Here is a 16744-nt window from a genome sequence, read left to right on the forward strand (position 1 = left end):
CGGATAATCGTATGGTTAATGAATTTGATGGAATTACGCGTTAAATCAACGATCGCTTTGCTGATTTACTTAACTCGTTTTTAGAATTTAATGCGTTCAAACCCGTTCACGGGAGACATATCTCGCATCTTTAATTTCGAATATGTTAATATGATTTTTAATAGGTACGTAAATATATCGAAGCAAGATATTTTGTAACATTTATTGTGAAATGTACCTGATATTGTGGTCCTTGATCATAGGTGTCACGATCAAGTCATCGAAGAAATTCTGATAGATATTGATGGCATTGTTTTGAAGTACATAGTCCTCCATTGTCTAAATACCCACAAAGTGACATTATTTTAACATATGTGTGGTATCGTGGACAGATTGTCTAAGAAATATTGGGTGAACCATAAACAATATTGCGAGAAAGCCTAAGTGCCGACAGGCCAAAAGGGTCTGGAAACTTCAATGGGCCGAGCGGCCCATCAATGTCTCCTCGGTCCTTTAGTCGAATAGTTACGCGGAAAAAGGCCTATAGTTATGATCGCGGACGGTTACGGAACACGTACGTGGTGGGGCTATGAGAAAAGATAAAGAGATGCTTAAGGGAAAAATATGAATGAACAGGGAGTCGTTAACTAAGAGTTGGCTTGTGAGCAGTCGTTAACTGAGAGTCGAGTTGTGAGAGCAGTCGTTAACTGAGAGTCGAATTATGAGGGCAGTCGTTAACTAAGAGTCGAGTTGTGAGGAGTCGAGAGTTGAGTTGCCGAGTTGTCATAAGTTGTAAACTATTAGTTGTGAGTTGTGAATTATCCATTTAGATGTCTTAGTTATAACACATTACTGTATTTAGTTTACGTTAAATAACCATCGTTTCCTGTTTAATTCATTGTAAATAGATCTATCTATCAATAATCTTATCATATAGGATAGAAATCATTGGAAACCCTAATTTCTAATATTTCTGAATAAATAAATCCTATATATGCAAATATTTTATATAATTCTCTCGAAACTTACAGGAAGCAAACTTCTCATGTTTATCGCCCAATTATCATCCTTCTCCACGCGTCGACGAAACCTTTGAACGACTTCGGCATCTCGAGCATTGACTTCCTTTGGCCAGCCACCTTCCGTATGATGTACTCCCGTATTTATCTCTATCTTTCTCATCGTTTGTACCTGAAACGAAGCATGAAATACACTGTGTTAGCATGTAAAGAAAAATGAAAAAAAGAACGATGATCGATTTCAGATGCATTGATTTCAAACGAGTTATCCTATACTACTAGCTACAACTGACGTTCCGTTAGGATCTAACCTAAAATATGAGAGCGCTATGGTTGAAGTAGTTTCGTTTGATTACTCTGATCGGCTCTTACTTCGTGGACCGCATACTGTTTAGACACTTGCACTTGGCGATGAGTGTACGGACGGTACACGTAATCTTGCATTAGTTTCGGCTCCGGCTGGATGTTTTCTTCGGCAACATGGTCGGTTCTGAAGACGCATTGCTTTCCGAACTGACATCGCGGCTTGATATAAGTGTATTGCGTCAGCATCTCCGCCACTGTGTTTCATTAGGTCTTGTAAAAGCATTTATAAGTTACGAAATAAACGTGTGCCAAAAGTAAATTATAGAAAATTCTTGGTACACAGACTCTAAAAAGGACGGTACTCTAAGTCGAACAGAAGATCGGAAAACAAAACAATTTCATGATTTAACGCGTAGTTCAGTATCGTGCGAGCCATATATCAACGATTACGTAGAATCGTCTACTACGCATAAATTATATACTACCGTTTCATTAAGTAAATATTCGATTACGATCGATACTTAAAAACCTACTACTTCTCTACTTTAATTTACTTTAATCCTATAGCCGTTGTAAGAGAAACCCTGTTATCCTCGATACACTCGTGAATATTTTAGCACCAACCACAATTTCTCCGCCAATTTCCATTCTCTAGGAGATTCGAGCCCATTGAGAAACCGTCTAGAACCACCATTGGCTGCTATTGGCCCTTTTAAAGACACGAAAAGAAAAGGAGAACTTGCTGACGTTTTTATCCTTCTTTCGGAGGCATCGCCGATTTCTTTTAGCCGCTAATTTCTTCTATTCAGTTTCCTTTCGCACATCAAAGATTCAATTTTCGACTGTTGCATTTCCGAATCCCACTTTATACAATTACTACCAGCAGCGGTGAGAGTTCTCAGCCCCACCGCTGCATTATCTCTTCGTGACCTTCTACAATTTCTGCCAGCCACAAGCTACCCATCCGCTGGCGATTCGTTGGCGAAATCCGGCAATCAATGCTTTCACACGGTTCCGTAAATCGCATAAGCCATGCAGAGAGTCCTCTTCCTAGCAAATCATATTTGATGCAGTCCCGTCGAAATCACGATCGATTGGTTCGTGGATGTGGTAACGCATAAGCTAGAGTGAATGTGGGAGGGGGCTGAAAATGATCCGGCACTAAAATTCGCTGGAACTATCTCTACCCATTTAGGTGCATTTACGTGGAAAATCAATGTCCGCGTCGATCTCCGATGTGGAGTCGCTGCATACGCATTCGAAGACTAGTTCTTTTGATAAACGTCCCACGATGTACCACGATAAACATTTCAATTTGAAGTAATTCGATTAGTTAATTAGGCCATCTCCTATAAATAATGAGAATATTCGGAGAGATCAGAGAAATTGGAGAATGGCGCAGGGAAAAGGTCAGATTGATAAATTACTGAGTCGTTTCATAATTGATTTTGTTTTCACGAAAAAATAGAAGGAACTACAGAACTTAAATAATAATAGACGAAGGCATTGTTATAAATGTGCAGCATACAACCGACTATTGATCGTGGATCAACGAAGAAGTTAGAGTAATCTTGATGGTTCGTGTATTTCTGGAAATAGAACATGGAACCCACTAATCAGTGTCATCGTGCTGATGGTATGGGCTAGAAAGCTATTCCTAATCAATTAGCTCTGCTGCCATCAAGATCGAATGTTGTACATACATCCGTGTTCGTAAGTATCGGGACATTTTCGGAAAATCGGATAAATCTAATTAATCATTAACAAATTGTACAAGTCTATAAGAAAATGGCTATTATTAATGGCCGTCAGACAATATAGAAATATTTATGAAAAGAATATTAGACATTTAAATAACGCTATAAGTTATTTACATTACTACTTGCAACTTATCGAAAGTATCTGATTATAGATTTATGTCCGCGTTAAACAATATCTTTCCGGAGGTTCGATAAAAAAAATCTGAAAACACGTATCCGAAGGTTCGCATAGTTAATTCCGAGTTCAGCGGTCACCATGACTCTCCATATTGTATGCACCAACACGAGACTGCCGCTAACGAAGCTGATTTGGTACAGTGCCATCGATGTCGTAATCAATTCATTCTGTCGATATGACGTCGCGACACAACTCGATGCCGTTCTAAAAATTATAATACAACGAACCTGTGCTATTATGTTTCGAAATTTTCCGTATAAAATTAACTATTGTTACAACGCTTAATTATTCTTTCCCATCTTAAAAATTTTGTTTTTTTTTAAAACCATGGTACCTATGTCTTTTGCCTTAAAATTATTAAAAGGGTTAATTATATCTTTCAATTTTTTGATAATATTTTTTCTTTCTTTTTCTTTCAAAGCACGAAGACAAATTTTCCGATCTTCGCTCAATCAAGGAATACTCTACTTCGTATATTTCATATATTTTACATACTAAGTGTATTCTGTACAATCTCGCACACTGAAATTTTCCGCACATACATGATAAAACAAGCTTAGCCATCTAGTTATCACTGTTAATTTGCAAAACGAAATTTATCGGGGAATGCCTTTACGGAGAGAGAGTTGTGCAGCCACGTAAGCCAAACTAGCAATGAATCAGATCGATCAGTGTCTGCGTATGTCAAGCCACATATCGAAGATGAACTTGCATCCCGGAACTAAAGCAATCTAGCATTGGATTCCAAAACGTCCTGGAGGCGGAAGTTCTAGCAGAATTTAACCGTCCAAAGCAGGTGTATATCCACGGAATTTCGATGCATTCGACGCCAAGACTTCGATAATTGAATTTTATTTAATTTCCAATGAATAAAACAGCCAAACTTTAAATTATTTATTATCGATAAAATTTATTTCGTTCGAAAAATTGTTTTAAATAGGAACACAAATTTCACGATACGCCGCATGATGATTTGATATAGGTAGTAAATTAATTCTATTATAAATTACTTTCTATAAATAACTCAACTCTATAAATAAACAAAATATTCTAAGGTAACGTATTACTATATAACGTATATAGTATATAACATTTTCTTCGATCTGAAGATATGAACGAATAAGTACCACTCGACCATTCGTATCCACCATGATAGTGTCCAAATTTTAGTAGCAAAATTATCAAAAATCATTTATTCTTTCGTGAAACCATTATGTTGCGGTGATTAAATTTGAAGATTATGTAACGCTAAAAAAACGGAAGACATCGTATTTGCCATTGAGTAAAGTTCGACAAATTACTCGAGAGAATTGCACGAGCAATTAACCTCAAAAGCAACAAAATCTACGCTGATATCCTTCCCGGCTCGAATGAGGAATTGTAATAATGATAAGGGGCGAGTAGATAGATTAAAGTAGTAATTAGAAAGAGAACCAATCGTAACAAGATAAAACAAAGAAGAAAGAAAGATGTAAGGTCTTGATGTAAGATACATCAACGATTCACCGTAGGAAATGTTGAGACTTTTATCCCGAAAGGTAAAGATGTTCTCCGCATCAAAGAACGCGAGAAACGTCTTGACTTGGCAGGATCTCCTCTCAAATCCATCGAGATGCTCGAAAATGCTTTGCAATTAAACACAGATTTGTTCGACAAGTATACCGGTAGCAAAAAAAAGGAGGATCAAAGACGTTGTTCTTGTGCAACATTTTAAACAGAACAGTTTATTTTACTTGAAATATTCCATTTTATGCAAAAGAATCATTAACGAATATTTACCCGGAGAAATATTACGTTCAAAGATCTTTTCTCTTTATAGATATATTTTTACTTTAAGCACTCGTTCAATTTATGTAGAAATATTGAGATCAAAAGATAAAGATGAAAGTAAAAAATACAGAGATGTTATTGAGAAAGAAAGAAATTCTATACTACCATTTCTCCTCCTTCAGATAAAAATGTATCTTTGTTTTTGTTTTCTTTCGTGTTATTATTTTTAAGTAAGGAAAACTTTCATTTGCATTTGTAATTATTTGGAAACGAATAGTTTGTACAATTATTTTATTTTATATTTACTGTACTTTTATCTTTTATTATTTATCGATACCTATTATGACCGACAGATTTCTTGGAGAATAAAATTGTCAGTAAGGAGAATAAGAAACATCCAGGCAAAATGGATACCATCCAACGAAGTAAAATATTTGGAAAATACCTCAAAAAAGAAAGTTGGAGTACATTTGCCTAGGAACAAGTTACAGGAAGTAATCGATTTCTTTTCGAACAGAAAATTCTCTGTTACAAAGATATTGAATAACTCGTTGAAGCTTGCTTTCGAAAAATACTCGACTCTGAACAGGTCTATTGATATCATCGTTAATTCTCAAGATCTTATTCGGATCAAACGACAAATTGTTCCAATAAGAACACACCTGTCTACTGACATTCTAAATCAAACAATTCCTACTTATCTGAAACGATTTAGCAACATGCCTGCGATTGATTATACGAAAAGAAACCTATTCTTCAAACTTGTCAAAAGAGGATCCGATAGAAATAAACAACCGCCAAAATCGGACTATCAAGAGCAACGTTCTCCTTCGACAAAACCAAAAATGATTTTCAAAAATGATCACAAACTTCGGATACAAGAACGTTCCCAAACATGTTTCCAGCAAGGTTCAGAAGATCATCGTCAAAATGACGCACAAAATGTACACTCTGAGTATTCTTACTCGATACAACAGACAAGTCCATCCTATTGTAATAAGCCTGAAAGATACAAAGATTGCCGAAAAGAACCGACAAAACATTCCATACTTTGTAAGAAAGTGAGAAAATGTGGGAAGGCATCGGTGGAAGGTTTCGAAGATCGTAAGAAGTCGGCAGAAAGCGAAAAGGTGCCGACGAAATGTTTCGAAGAACATAAAAAATTGACAGAGACCGAGTGTCAGGGAAGCTCAAAAGATTTCAAGCGCTACGAGCAACGTCAATTTGATCAAACGAGAAGCAATAAGGTTTTCCATGCATATGACCAGGATGATAGAAAATTACCAGCTCAGAAGGCGGATAAAAAAGAATCAAAAATTTTATCGAAGATGGATAGAATTATGATTTGCTTGCAAAAACATAGTTCCGACACAATTAAATCGTTTTTACCCAAGAAAGCAGCGAATTTAGAGCAAAAGAATTCCAGGTGCTCGAAAGATGCATGCAGTAATTCATCAAAGTTACACGAAGATATTCTCCCTGATCCAGTACCACCAAAATCTATTCACTGGTCTGAGAAGATGAGGATAGGCCAACACGAGAAGAAACATAGCCCTTCTATCTGTCCCTCCCCCATAGTATTTATTCCCCATCAACAATCGAGTAAAAAGAAGCCAAAAGCTGAAATATCTCGAGATCTGCAAGCTGAGGGATTACAACATTCGTCAACGGATTCGCATTCGTGCGTGAAATATCGATCGAAACGTGAGTCCAGTAACGCTCGTTCATCCACGCAGGATAGTTACTTGTCTCGAAAAACGAGATACGATGATGGTGACAAAAAGTGCTTTGCCACCAGAAAATATACGAAAAATCAAACATCTTTCGTTGCATATAAAAGTGGCTCTTGTGAGAAGTCAGAGAACCCGTATCAAGTAAAAGACGTCAGCGATTCCAAAGGTGATGTATCGAGTTTGAAGTATGGCTTGAGTAAGCGTCTCAATCCAAAGGAGATGCAGACTACTTACATGAATCGCAAGCCACACAAGGTTAAGACGAGATCTTTAAAAAAATCGGAAGAGACATATTTGCCAATTCGAAAGAAGCGAAAGTGTTTCAAGGGAAGTGGCGAATGGAAAAAGCAGAAATATCAAGTTCGGTTGAAGATTTTTAAATCGAAAAATGGCTTGGATCCATGTCTACCTACAGTGATCGAAGTGCAACGCAACGATCGTTCATTTATAGAGGAGATACAGAGACCAAGGTTAAGCCCGGTGCATCGTGAAATTTCCAAGTTACTAAAGCATCCGTGTAATTTCAAGTGCTGTCGCCTCGACGATATTACCAAGACTAAAAAACGTATAAAGAAAGGAAAAGGAAAAGTAACAAAGAGGAAAAAATGTCCGTGATCTCATGATTTCTAAATTATTGATTTATAAATTATTTCTAAATTATGTTTTCTCGTGTATTAGTTTTCTGTAAACATATTCGTTAATGTAATTGATAATCATATTTTTAATCTTTCGTTTAACTCATAGAAATTTTTCGTATCGATTTTAATATAGCTGCAACGACATGTCAATGTTATTTCAGCAGTTGCGTTACTACAAATTGGGTTATAAAAAAATAGGGATGAAATAAATATCTGGTAGTAACAATACAAACGTGTCTTTCTTTTCAACTCGATAAAAGCAGGCGAAACAATAGTTTCATTGTGGAATGTAAGCTACATTCTTCAAACAAAGAATGTTCAGCTTGAAAAAATGCAGTGCAAGTTGTCACCGAGAAAGAAGCAGTAAGAAGCTCGCCTACAGCAGCTGTTGCCAACTTTTCACATTTATCATTACCCTACACCATATATCTTTACTGTTGCATATCGCCATACCGGGGAGCAAACTTGTGCATCAAATAATCTTGCTCCACGAGCAGCTTAAATTTTTCCCCTGATACAAAAATATGATGAATACTTTGTCCTTAATGAAAACCGCAGAAAATATACGACACACCCATTTTTCGCTCCTTTTTCTAACGATTATCAGCAAAATTTCTAAACGGCTGTACATATAAGAAAAACATTTTGCGCTAAATAGAAAATTTATTTTAACGGGAGTTCTAACTTCTGAACATTGGTCTCTACTATCTTGAAACTGCGATTAATAATAATATATAAAATAACTGCTTCGTTATTTCGTTGAATAATAAAATTTATGTTCTAACATATCGAACGAAATAATAATTAATTGATAACGAAATTGATATTTTCCATGATTCTATAACAGACTCGAATCGAGCTATCGCCACCCATTGTTACTTATAACTTTGGTTTTATTAGTTATTTGTAATTATAATTTACAATTATTTGTTTGTAATAACTGTTTTCTATTATCTCTATCAATTATTATTTTCTTTATCTTATTTACTGTGATCTTTATTCACCTACTTTGTTCATCCTATATTCTTTATATTTAATGTACTATGTGATGTTTCCTATTAATAAATATTTACAATATATTTACGATATGTATAATATAAACGAAATATGTAAATTTCGAAAAATAGCTACAGACGTGAAATTTAACTAATCGCTACATCTATTATTGTTATCACCGAATTATTATGTATTGTGCCATGATTGTGCCGTAACCAACCACAGAGCATCGAGTTGTAACTAGTAGTCCACTACTTCTTGTTTCGACAACCAAGCGATGTACACGTATGTGATACGAAATGAAACGTCACCGACCAAATCTAAGTAAACTATTCTCCGTTAAATTACAATAATAGCAAATATTCTAGCCCATATCGGAAAGTTTTAATTGTTCGGTCATCCTAAATGTTAAGTGATTTTTCATTTATATCTCTTATTTATTTATATCTTTTATTTATATCTCTTTCATTTTGGGTGTCGAACAAGTTAGAGTACAAACCTCGATAAATATTATCTCAGTGACTAAAGAAGTATTCTCAAATATTTTCGTTGAAATACATTGATTGCGTGAAACGGGTGAAACATAAAAGGCAAATTATGTTTCATATAAAGCAACTAGCCGGGGCTTGGAAACGGTATCTCGTATTAAAATTCGTTCGTTATCGTTTGGTGCATTAATCGAGAAGATTTGTGGATAGAAAAAGCTGCGTGATTATCATACGAAGATATTCATGTGAAATTGTTCTTTGTTGCAGATAGTAGACGACTGGTACCATATGGTGCACACGTCAGTGGTGAAGAGGTCGGCGGAACCACATTTCGGAGTACAAGGGAGGCTAATAGAAGACCGCAGAGTGCGCCGAGCGGAGCAGCAGCGAGTGAAATCGCGAACGAAACGGGATCTGATAATCAAACGCGGTCCGTCCAACCTGAAAACCGTTCTCAATGACGAGATGTGGCCTCAAATGTGGTACTTGGTTAGTTGAATCAGATAAATCTCATTTCTTTCCTCTCGCTGAATTGATCGAACGTGCACGGAAAATTAAACAAAGGCCAATACTATGAGATAAAAATATTTTATTGCCTTGTCTCTTTCTACGATCTTTTTTTCGGTCGAATTTTAATTTCGTACCAAATTTTTGTTGACCAACGGTAAATATATTTTGTTAGGTATGTAAATTAAAAAAAATTCAATGTATATTTAAAGAAAATTACTATTTCGTTTATAAATCTCGTAACATGTAAATATGCGTACATTATGCATAAAATAGACATTTTTTAACTTGTTTACGTCGAAAAATTGAAGACAAACGTATTAAAATACGATTATCGATAATTGGTTATAGAATAGGGGAAAGGGGTTAGATATGAACGTGCAGGAAGCCTGGGCTGAAGGAATTACGGGACGCGGAATCGTGGTCACGATCCTTGATGATGGATTGGAGAAAAATCATCCTGATCTCTATAAGAACTACGTAAGTTCCATTACTTATTTTCCTAATCCAATAAAACGCTTGATAAAGAAGATAATTCGAGAAAAGAACTCAATTCTTTGACACGACAAAAATTTATAATCTCTAAAGCAATTCTAGAAATAAAATTCTTAACAACTACAGCCACATTTAATTTCACCGTAGTACAACAGAAAATGTTCAATCAATGTAAGAGAGAAAATCAGTTTTTTTCAGCAATTTATCAAGGTACGTTCCAATTTACACAAAAGGTCGACAGGTTCCACGAAGCAAACAGAACAGTCAGGACGGACCGAACCCTACAGAATGGAGGGCAGACAGATTTCGGAACGGTGCCAAAAACTATACTTGTATTTAGAAACTCTCGTCTATTCCACATACTAAACGTCTATTTTCACCTAACTGCAACGAATATAACGTTGCAGCTCGAGAAATTATCATAAAGAAACGTGTTAGATACAACGAATGATATTCGTGGGAACGACAGTGCGCCATAAATGTAATAAGATTCGTGCATTCGCGATTAACAACGTATACAACGATCTTCCTGCTACGCTACAGCAATTCACACAAAATTTTCTAAACGCAGTTTGCTCTTTAACTATTTACACATATAAAACTCTCCTGCTTCTCTATTTGTCGTTAGCGGACTGCAGGAAGCAAGTATGTGCCACGCTACTGAAATTGTCGAAGTTACCAGCGGAGTACTGGGAGCCAACCATAGAGTCAAACACTAGACTTGAACCGCACGAGAGAAACGCGTATGTTTACTAGTGAATGGCCGGGGTTAATAAGGCAACCACGGACAAACGTGTATCGAGCTCCACAATTTCCCAGTAGATACAGATCTCCTATAATCAGACATAGTCGACGGTAATCGATATCGACCCGAACGAGATACGTGTCGTAAATGAAATTGAAATTTTCAATCATTTAAAATATCACATTTTTTACGATTTTGTTGAAACAACGTTTAGAATTCTTTCACGATATTTTAGAAATTGTTGGGTTACATAGCTGAACCAAACAGCTCTTATACCTACATATCAAAACAAGCGATCCAAATTAATCAGTTAAATTCCCTCGGCTTATTTCCACCATATTCTCTGTTCTCTCTTTTTCTGATTTTTCCTACGTGCCTTCAGTTTGCACAGCTCTTCCGATCTTACCTCTTGCAAATTTTTGTCATTGATTTTTAACTTCTGCTCTCTACTTTCCTTATATTCAATGGGTGTATGTATATGTATACGGTTAGTACTCAATTTTTTGAAAACCGCACAATTTATTTCAATAGAGAATATCCAAGATGAGCGTAAATTTATTTATTCGTATAAATGTAAAATATCGAATTTAATCGATTGTAAAAAAGAATATTATATACGAAAAGAAACGAAAAACCGTAGTACTAAACTCGGAACTTTAAAACAATCCTCTAACTGCCTAAAGGAAAAAGCAATTACATTAAGCCCTGTAGAAAGTCCATATTCACTGGAAACTTCGTAAAAGTGCAATCAAGTTGTATTCGGTAATTACAGAAATAGTTCACTTGATAATAATTAAACATCTTATCAATTGGCAAAAAGAAAAAGCATCTAATCTCAACGAGAACTTAGCGGGTAACAATGATCAACGATTCAACTATAAAAGTAAGCGTTGAGGTTCATGATCTTGAAAATGTTAAAAATATCGCAAGATATTAAACGAAAGATTTTATAAATTTTCCGAAGAAAGTATATTTCTTCAGTATTTAAATCGTTACAATCTATACGGTAGAAAAAGAATATATGATTCAGACAAGAATAAGAAATTTCAGATAATAATGATCTTTCTAGGATCCACAAGCGAGCTACGACGTTAATAATCATGATGAAGATCCCATGCCAAGATACGATGTTCTAGACAGTAATCGACATGGCACCAGATGCGCCGGTGAAGTGGCTGCAACTGCTAACAATTCCATGTGCGCGGTGGGAGTTGCATTCGGAGCTGGCGTCGGGGGTAAGTGTATTCAAAAAACGAATCTCAGCTATTTTCGGTTATTTGAAAAACCGGTGCAGTATTTTGGGAGAAATAAAAAAAAATGCGTGTATTTCTGCTAAAACTTGACATATTAAATAACGAGATATTAAGAAATAAACCAATCCAATTCGGGATGAGTAATTTAATTAAAAGGATTTAATTTTTTATTTACGTAGGAGTGAGAATGTTGGATGGAGACGTGACAGACGCTGTCGAAGCGAGGTCTCTGAGTCTAAATCCCCAGCACATCGACATTTATAGTGCCTCTTGGGGACCGGATGACGATGGAAAAACCGTCGATGGTCCTGGTGAACTTGCTACTAGAGCTTTCATCGAAGGAATCACAAAGGTTGGTAAATTTTTTACACTTTACAAAAATCTTCAGGTCTTCAACTACTAGTTACCATACTTGAAATCGGTAACGAAAAGTTTACAAAATGATAAATGACTCATACGACACGAAATTATTCCTTGTTGTTTTTTCCTTTAATTTCTGCTCCAATTCTTCCGCGTTGTTCTCTGTACCACGCTATAATAAATAAATCTCGTTGCGCGTAAAATTGGATCCTCTATTCTCGCGTTTCATTAAAACCCCATGAAATACATTCGCTACGCTGTTGGGAATAGACCAAAAGTCCTGTAAAATCGATAACTTTGGAAGGCCCGTCTCTCGGATAGAAATTTCCAGGAATCTATCTCCTAGAAACATTTCTTGTGTGTTTCCGCAGAGCGACAACTGGAAGGCAGATAGTACTTCGTTGTTATCTCGATGCTACATACTTAGTAGTCGCTCGAAAGCAGACTCTGTTCGATTATGTTTGCTAGAGGAGGCACGAGAGTGTTTTATCTTGTTCCTTGGACAAGGAATTCAACATGTCAGCCGATTTGCATCGAAATAACACATAGATCGTTAGAATAGATATATGTTCATCTATAATTAAGACAGACGATTCAAGAGAACGACTCGACATGATACGACGAGACGCGACGCGACGGTAGGGAACGTTTAACGAAAATAAATTCCACTTAAACGGAAAGTCAGGTTTCTCAAGGATAATTAAGAATCGTAGGAAAAAGGTATATTTAACTAGTATGATTTGATGACTAATTAAAAAGAAAGTACTTTCGATCTAGAACAGTAATCTACAATCTTTTTACTATACAGAGTATCCCGGAGAATAACCCTCGGTTAACCCCGAATGGTTAACTTATGACAAAGAGCAGTTTACTTAATTTTGACAAAGGAGAAGTTGTAACATTAAAATGCACTTGGTGCTATTTATCTTGCATAAATTTGTACATAAATTTATTACTACAAGATACAAAAGTCTACTTTCAAACTTGTGTACTAAAGAAAAAAAAAACATAAATGTGATACTTAGCAATCCAAATGTTCAACTAACTCACAACGAATAAGTATTTTTGTTAACTAAATTCCAAAATGTTTTATCATTCTGATGTGATCTTAATATTATATCATTTCTTATATTTGTAATTTCTAATTCCAAATCTTCCGAGTTACTAATTTGGAAATAAGCTGCTATTTTAGTAGATACATCCTCGTCTGTAGAAGTGAAAGAACTTGTGAAAACTGAATAAATGAATCTAATTCAGAAAACTCTTGAAATTTAATACCAAATTCTTCCATGAGATGCAAAATGAGCAAAAAGAAATATTTCTGTTAATAAATTTTTCGGCAATATTCTTCAAATTTGGAAAATGAAGTAAATTATTTTTTGAAAGATGCCATTTTCAAAGTATCAATTTTTCTTTGAATGAATTTATTGCACTTATCATTCGAGCGATGTGATGATTTCTGTCTTGAAATATTAAATTTAATTCGTTAAATTTTTCTATAAAATCAGTACAAAATCCAAGATCAAAAAACGATATTTTGTTTTCTAACTGTGGGCAAGATTTATTTCTCTACATTAGAGATTTCTTAGCTTGAGTTAGTAAATTTAGAAATCTTTAAAGTATTTTCCTCTATAAAGCCATCGCACTTCCATGCAAGTAAAATCATTAAATTCAGCATTCTCTTCTTGTAAAAGTAATTTAAATAATCGGTGTTACATTGATGCAACTCTTATCGAATTTATAATTTATAATACTGTCTATATGACACGTTGAAGAGGTATTATCTTTGCACATAACGTTTCTTGGTGTATTATGCAATGATAAGACATAAATCTGAAAAATGAACGGTCTTGTTTACATAGCGCGATAAATCCTTGTTGTGTTTCTCCCATTACCGGAACTCCGTTGATTGTAATCGCGATCAACTTCTATAATGGTAAATTATTTTCCTCCGCGTATTTTTTGAAGACTGCTAAAATATCATCTCCCCTTGTTGACTTCACTAAAAGTAGAATCTTAAGAAATTCTTCTTTCGTAGTAAAATTATCGAAAACAATAATTGTCGTCTTCACAGTTAATTGAGAAGTATCCGATATATTAGTAGACTCGTTTAATTGCAAAAAAAAAAGTAAATATAAAAGAGTAAATGTATTCTTCTAGATCCTCTTTCAACTTTGTCTCAATATCAGTTGCAGTAATTTCGATTCATCGTATTACTGTACCTGCCGATAATTCGATTTTATTTATTGCTGTTATTATTTCATTTTTAGTTTTCTACTCATCAAAAATTGACTCAGGAACCAACAACATGGCTTTTTTTACTAAATTACCTTCTAAAACTGGTTTCTTTTTCTTTACCGATAAGTAAAAAGTTTGAAAAGAGATAGAAAAGGTTGCTTTCTTCGACCGTGAAGCCGATTTCGTAAAAACGTTTCATTGTTTAGCTAAGTTCATTTTCACCACATAAATTTCTTTTTTCTAATTATAGAATTTATTGGAAAATTGTTATTACAGTTTTTATGAATAGTGTTGAAGTGCTTCACTATGTTACATTTTTTAGAAACTACAGCAATAAACATGCATACTTCCCCTAAAAAAATATAAAACCGAATTGTTCTTCTCACCCGACATTAAAATGATATGCCTTTTTCTTTTTATTTGTGTAAGTTTTAAAGCATTATGAAATTGCAAAATATACTAAAATTATTAGAAATAACACAAACTCATTATCACTTTATCACTATAAAGAAGAAATAGAAAAAAGGCTACTGTTGTCAAGCTCCTTTATTTCTGTAGCGACACTCGACAACAAATACCGCTACTCGACATTAACTAAGCAACGGACACGGTAGCGAAGTGGTCAGTGCTCTAGGTTTCGAACGTTCGGGACCCGGGTTCGATTGATCCTATTTTTCTTCCACGCATCAAAATAGAAGAATAATTAACAGTACCCCAGCAGCGACATCTACAACCGGCAACTACTACTATCACGGACAACATACACCACCACCTCTACATTTCTTTCTTTTATTTCTATCTTTCTTGTCAAGAGTTCATTACAGACTATCTTAGATTTTCTAAACCGCTTATTACGTTGCGTGAAATGGTCCGTTGGGTTCTTGAACCAGAGTTCGAGACACCTTTATTCTATTAGGTCATCCCATAAGTTCATGCCGACTTTTATGTATACATTTCATGTGTCGATTTATAAACATACAGCGGTAAGGGACCAATGCACTTGAGCTTAGCTGATCGAGAACAGGCTAGAGCAGATTTTCGTGGGTATAAAATCGTAATATAGTGAACACAGTGACTGCTAACAATAAAAAATTATGAGTGAAATACGTATCCATTTTCGACATCTCATGTTATATGAATTTCGAAAAGGAAATTCTATAACAATTGCCACGAAAAACATATGTGCTGTTTACGGAGAAAATGCGCTTTCATCTCGCACCTGTAGGAAGTGGTTCCGACGCTTCAGAGCTGGGAATTTCTGTTTAGAAGACGAGGAACGCTCCGGGCGTCCTCCTCAGACAGACGAAGATAAAATTAGGGATCTTGTTGAAAAATCACGAAGTTTGACAGTTCAAGAGATGTCAAATGTCCTGAAAATACCTAAGACAACGATTCATAGGTGTTTAAAAAAAATGGGGATGGTGTCAAAGTTGAACGTTTGGGTGCCCCATGAACTTACGGAACGGAACCATCTTGAACGAACGACAGCGTGCATGTCATTACTTGCGCGTAATAAATATGAGCCATTCCTTAAACGCCTGGTAACTGGTGATGAAAAGTGGATACTTTTCGAAAACCCTGAACGGAAACGTAGCTGGTCCCGAAATCAGCCATCTCAACGCTGTGCAAAACCGAGGTTATATCCACGTAAAGTTCTTTTATGTGTATGGTGGGATTATAAAGGAGTACTCTATTTTGAACTTTTATCTAGTGGTGATACCATTAATTCAGACAAATATTGCACTCAGTTAGAAAAATTAAGGGAAGCACTAGCTGAAAAACGACCAGGTTTAGTGAATAGGAACAACGTTATCTTCCATCACGACAACGCTAGATCGCATGTCGTGAAAAGCGTTACAAAAAAATTGTCTGAATTTAATTGGAAAATTTTACCACATCCCCCATATTCCCCAGACATTGCCCCATCTGATTACCATCTGTTCAGAGCATTACAACACTTTTTAGTAGGTAAAAAATTTGAAAATATAGACATTCTCAAAAATAGCTTAAAAAATTATTTTAAAGAGAAACAAGAGAACTTTTATCGAGACGAAATAATGGCCCTACCAGAAAAATGGGAAGAAGTTGTACAACGAGAGGGGGATTAATTTTTTCATGAAACTGAAAGGTATGTAAACAATCTTAACATATATAATCGCTCGAAAAACGGCACGAACTTATGGGATGACCTAATATAATAAGATTACAAGTGTGCGACTAGACCGTTACCGAAAGACTCGAGCCTCGGTCAAGACCCAGCTCTTCTAGAGGTTCGTTTA

At 35.4% G+C, this 16744-nt stretch overlaps 2 protein-coding genes across 10 annotated transcripts in view; both read left to right on the forward strand.

Annotated features, from left to right (window-relative positions):
* LOC126923292 (furin-like protease 1) overlaps positions 1-16744 on the forward strand; it is a 224255-nt gene that overhangs the window by 176873 nt on the left and 30638 nt on the right. For 4 of the 9 annotated variants that reach the window (XR_007713105.1, XM_050736608.1, XM_050736605.1 and 1 more), the window contains exons 3-7: positions 9135-9356; positions 9726-9854; positions 10058-10201; positions 11684-11849; positions 12047-12219. Coding sequence is in view for 8 of the 9 variants with exons in the window: in XM_050736608.1 (XP_050592565.1) it covers positions 9135-9356; positions 9726-9854; positions 10058-10201; positions 11684-11849; positions 12047-12219 (834 nt within the window). In the remaining variant the exon portion in view is untranslated. The other 5 variants (XM_050736607.1, XM_050736612.1, XM_050736606.1 and 2 more) reach the window with 4 other exon arrangements.
* LOC126923295 (muscle M-line assembly protein unc-89-like) lies at positions 1685-8227 on the forward strand. Its single transcript, XM_050736617.1, has one exon. The coding sequence runs from the start codon at positions 5732-5734 to the stop codon at positions 7358-7360; it is 1629 nt and encodes a 542-aa protein (XP_050592574.1). The 5' UTR covers positions 1685-5731; the 3' UTR covers positions 7361-8227.

Source organism: Bombus affinis, chromosome 13, assembly GCF_024516045.1.
Source record: "Bombus affinis isolate iyBomAffi1 chromosome 13, iyBomAffi1.2, whole genome shotgun sequence".
Taxonomy (NCBI): domain Eukaryota; kingdom Metazoa; phylum Arthropoda; class Insecta; order Hymenoptera; family Apidae; genus Bombus; species Bombus affinis.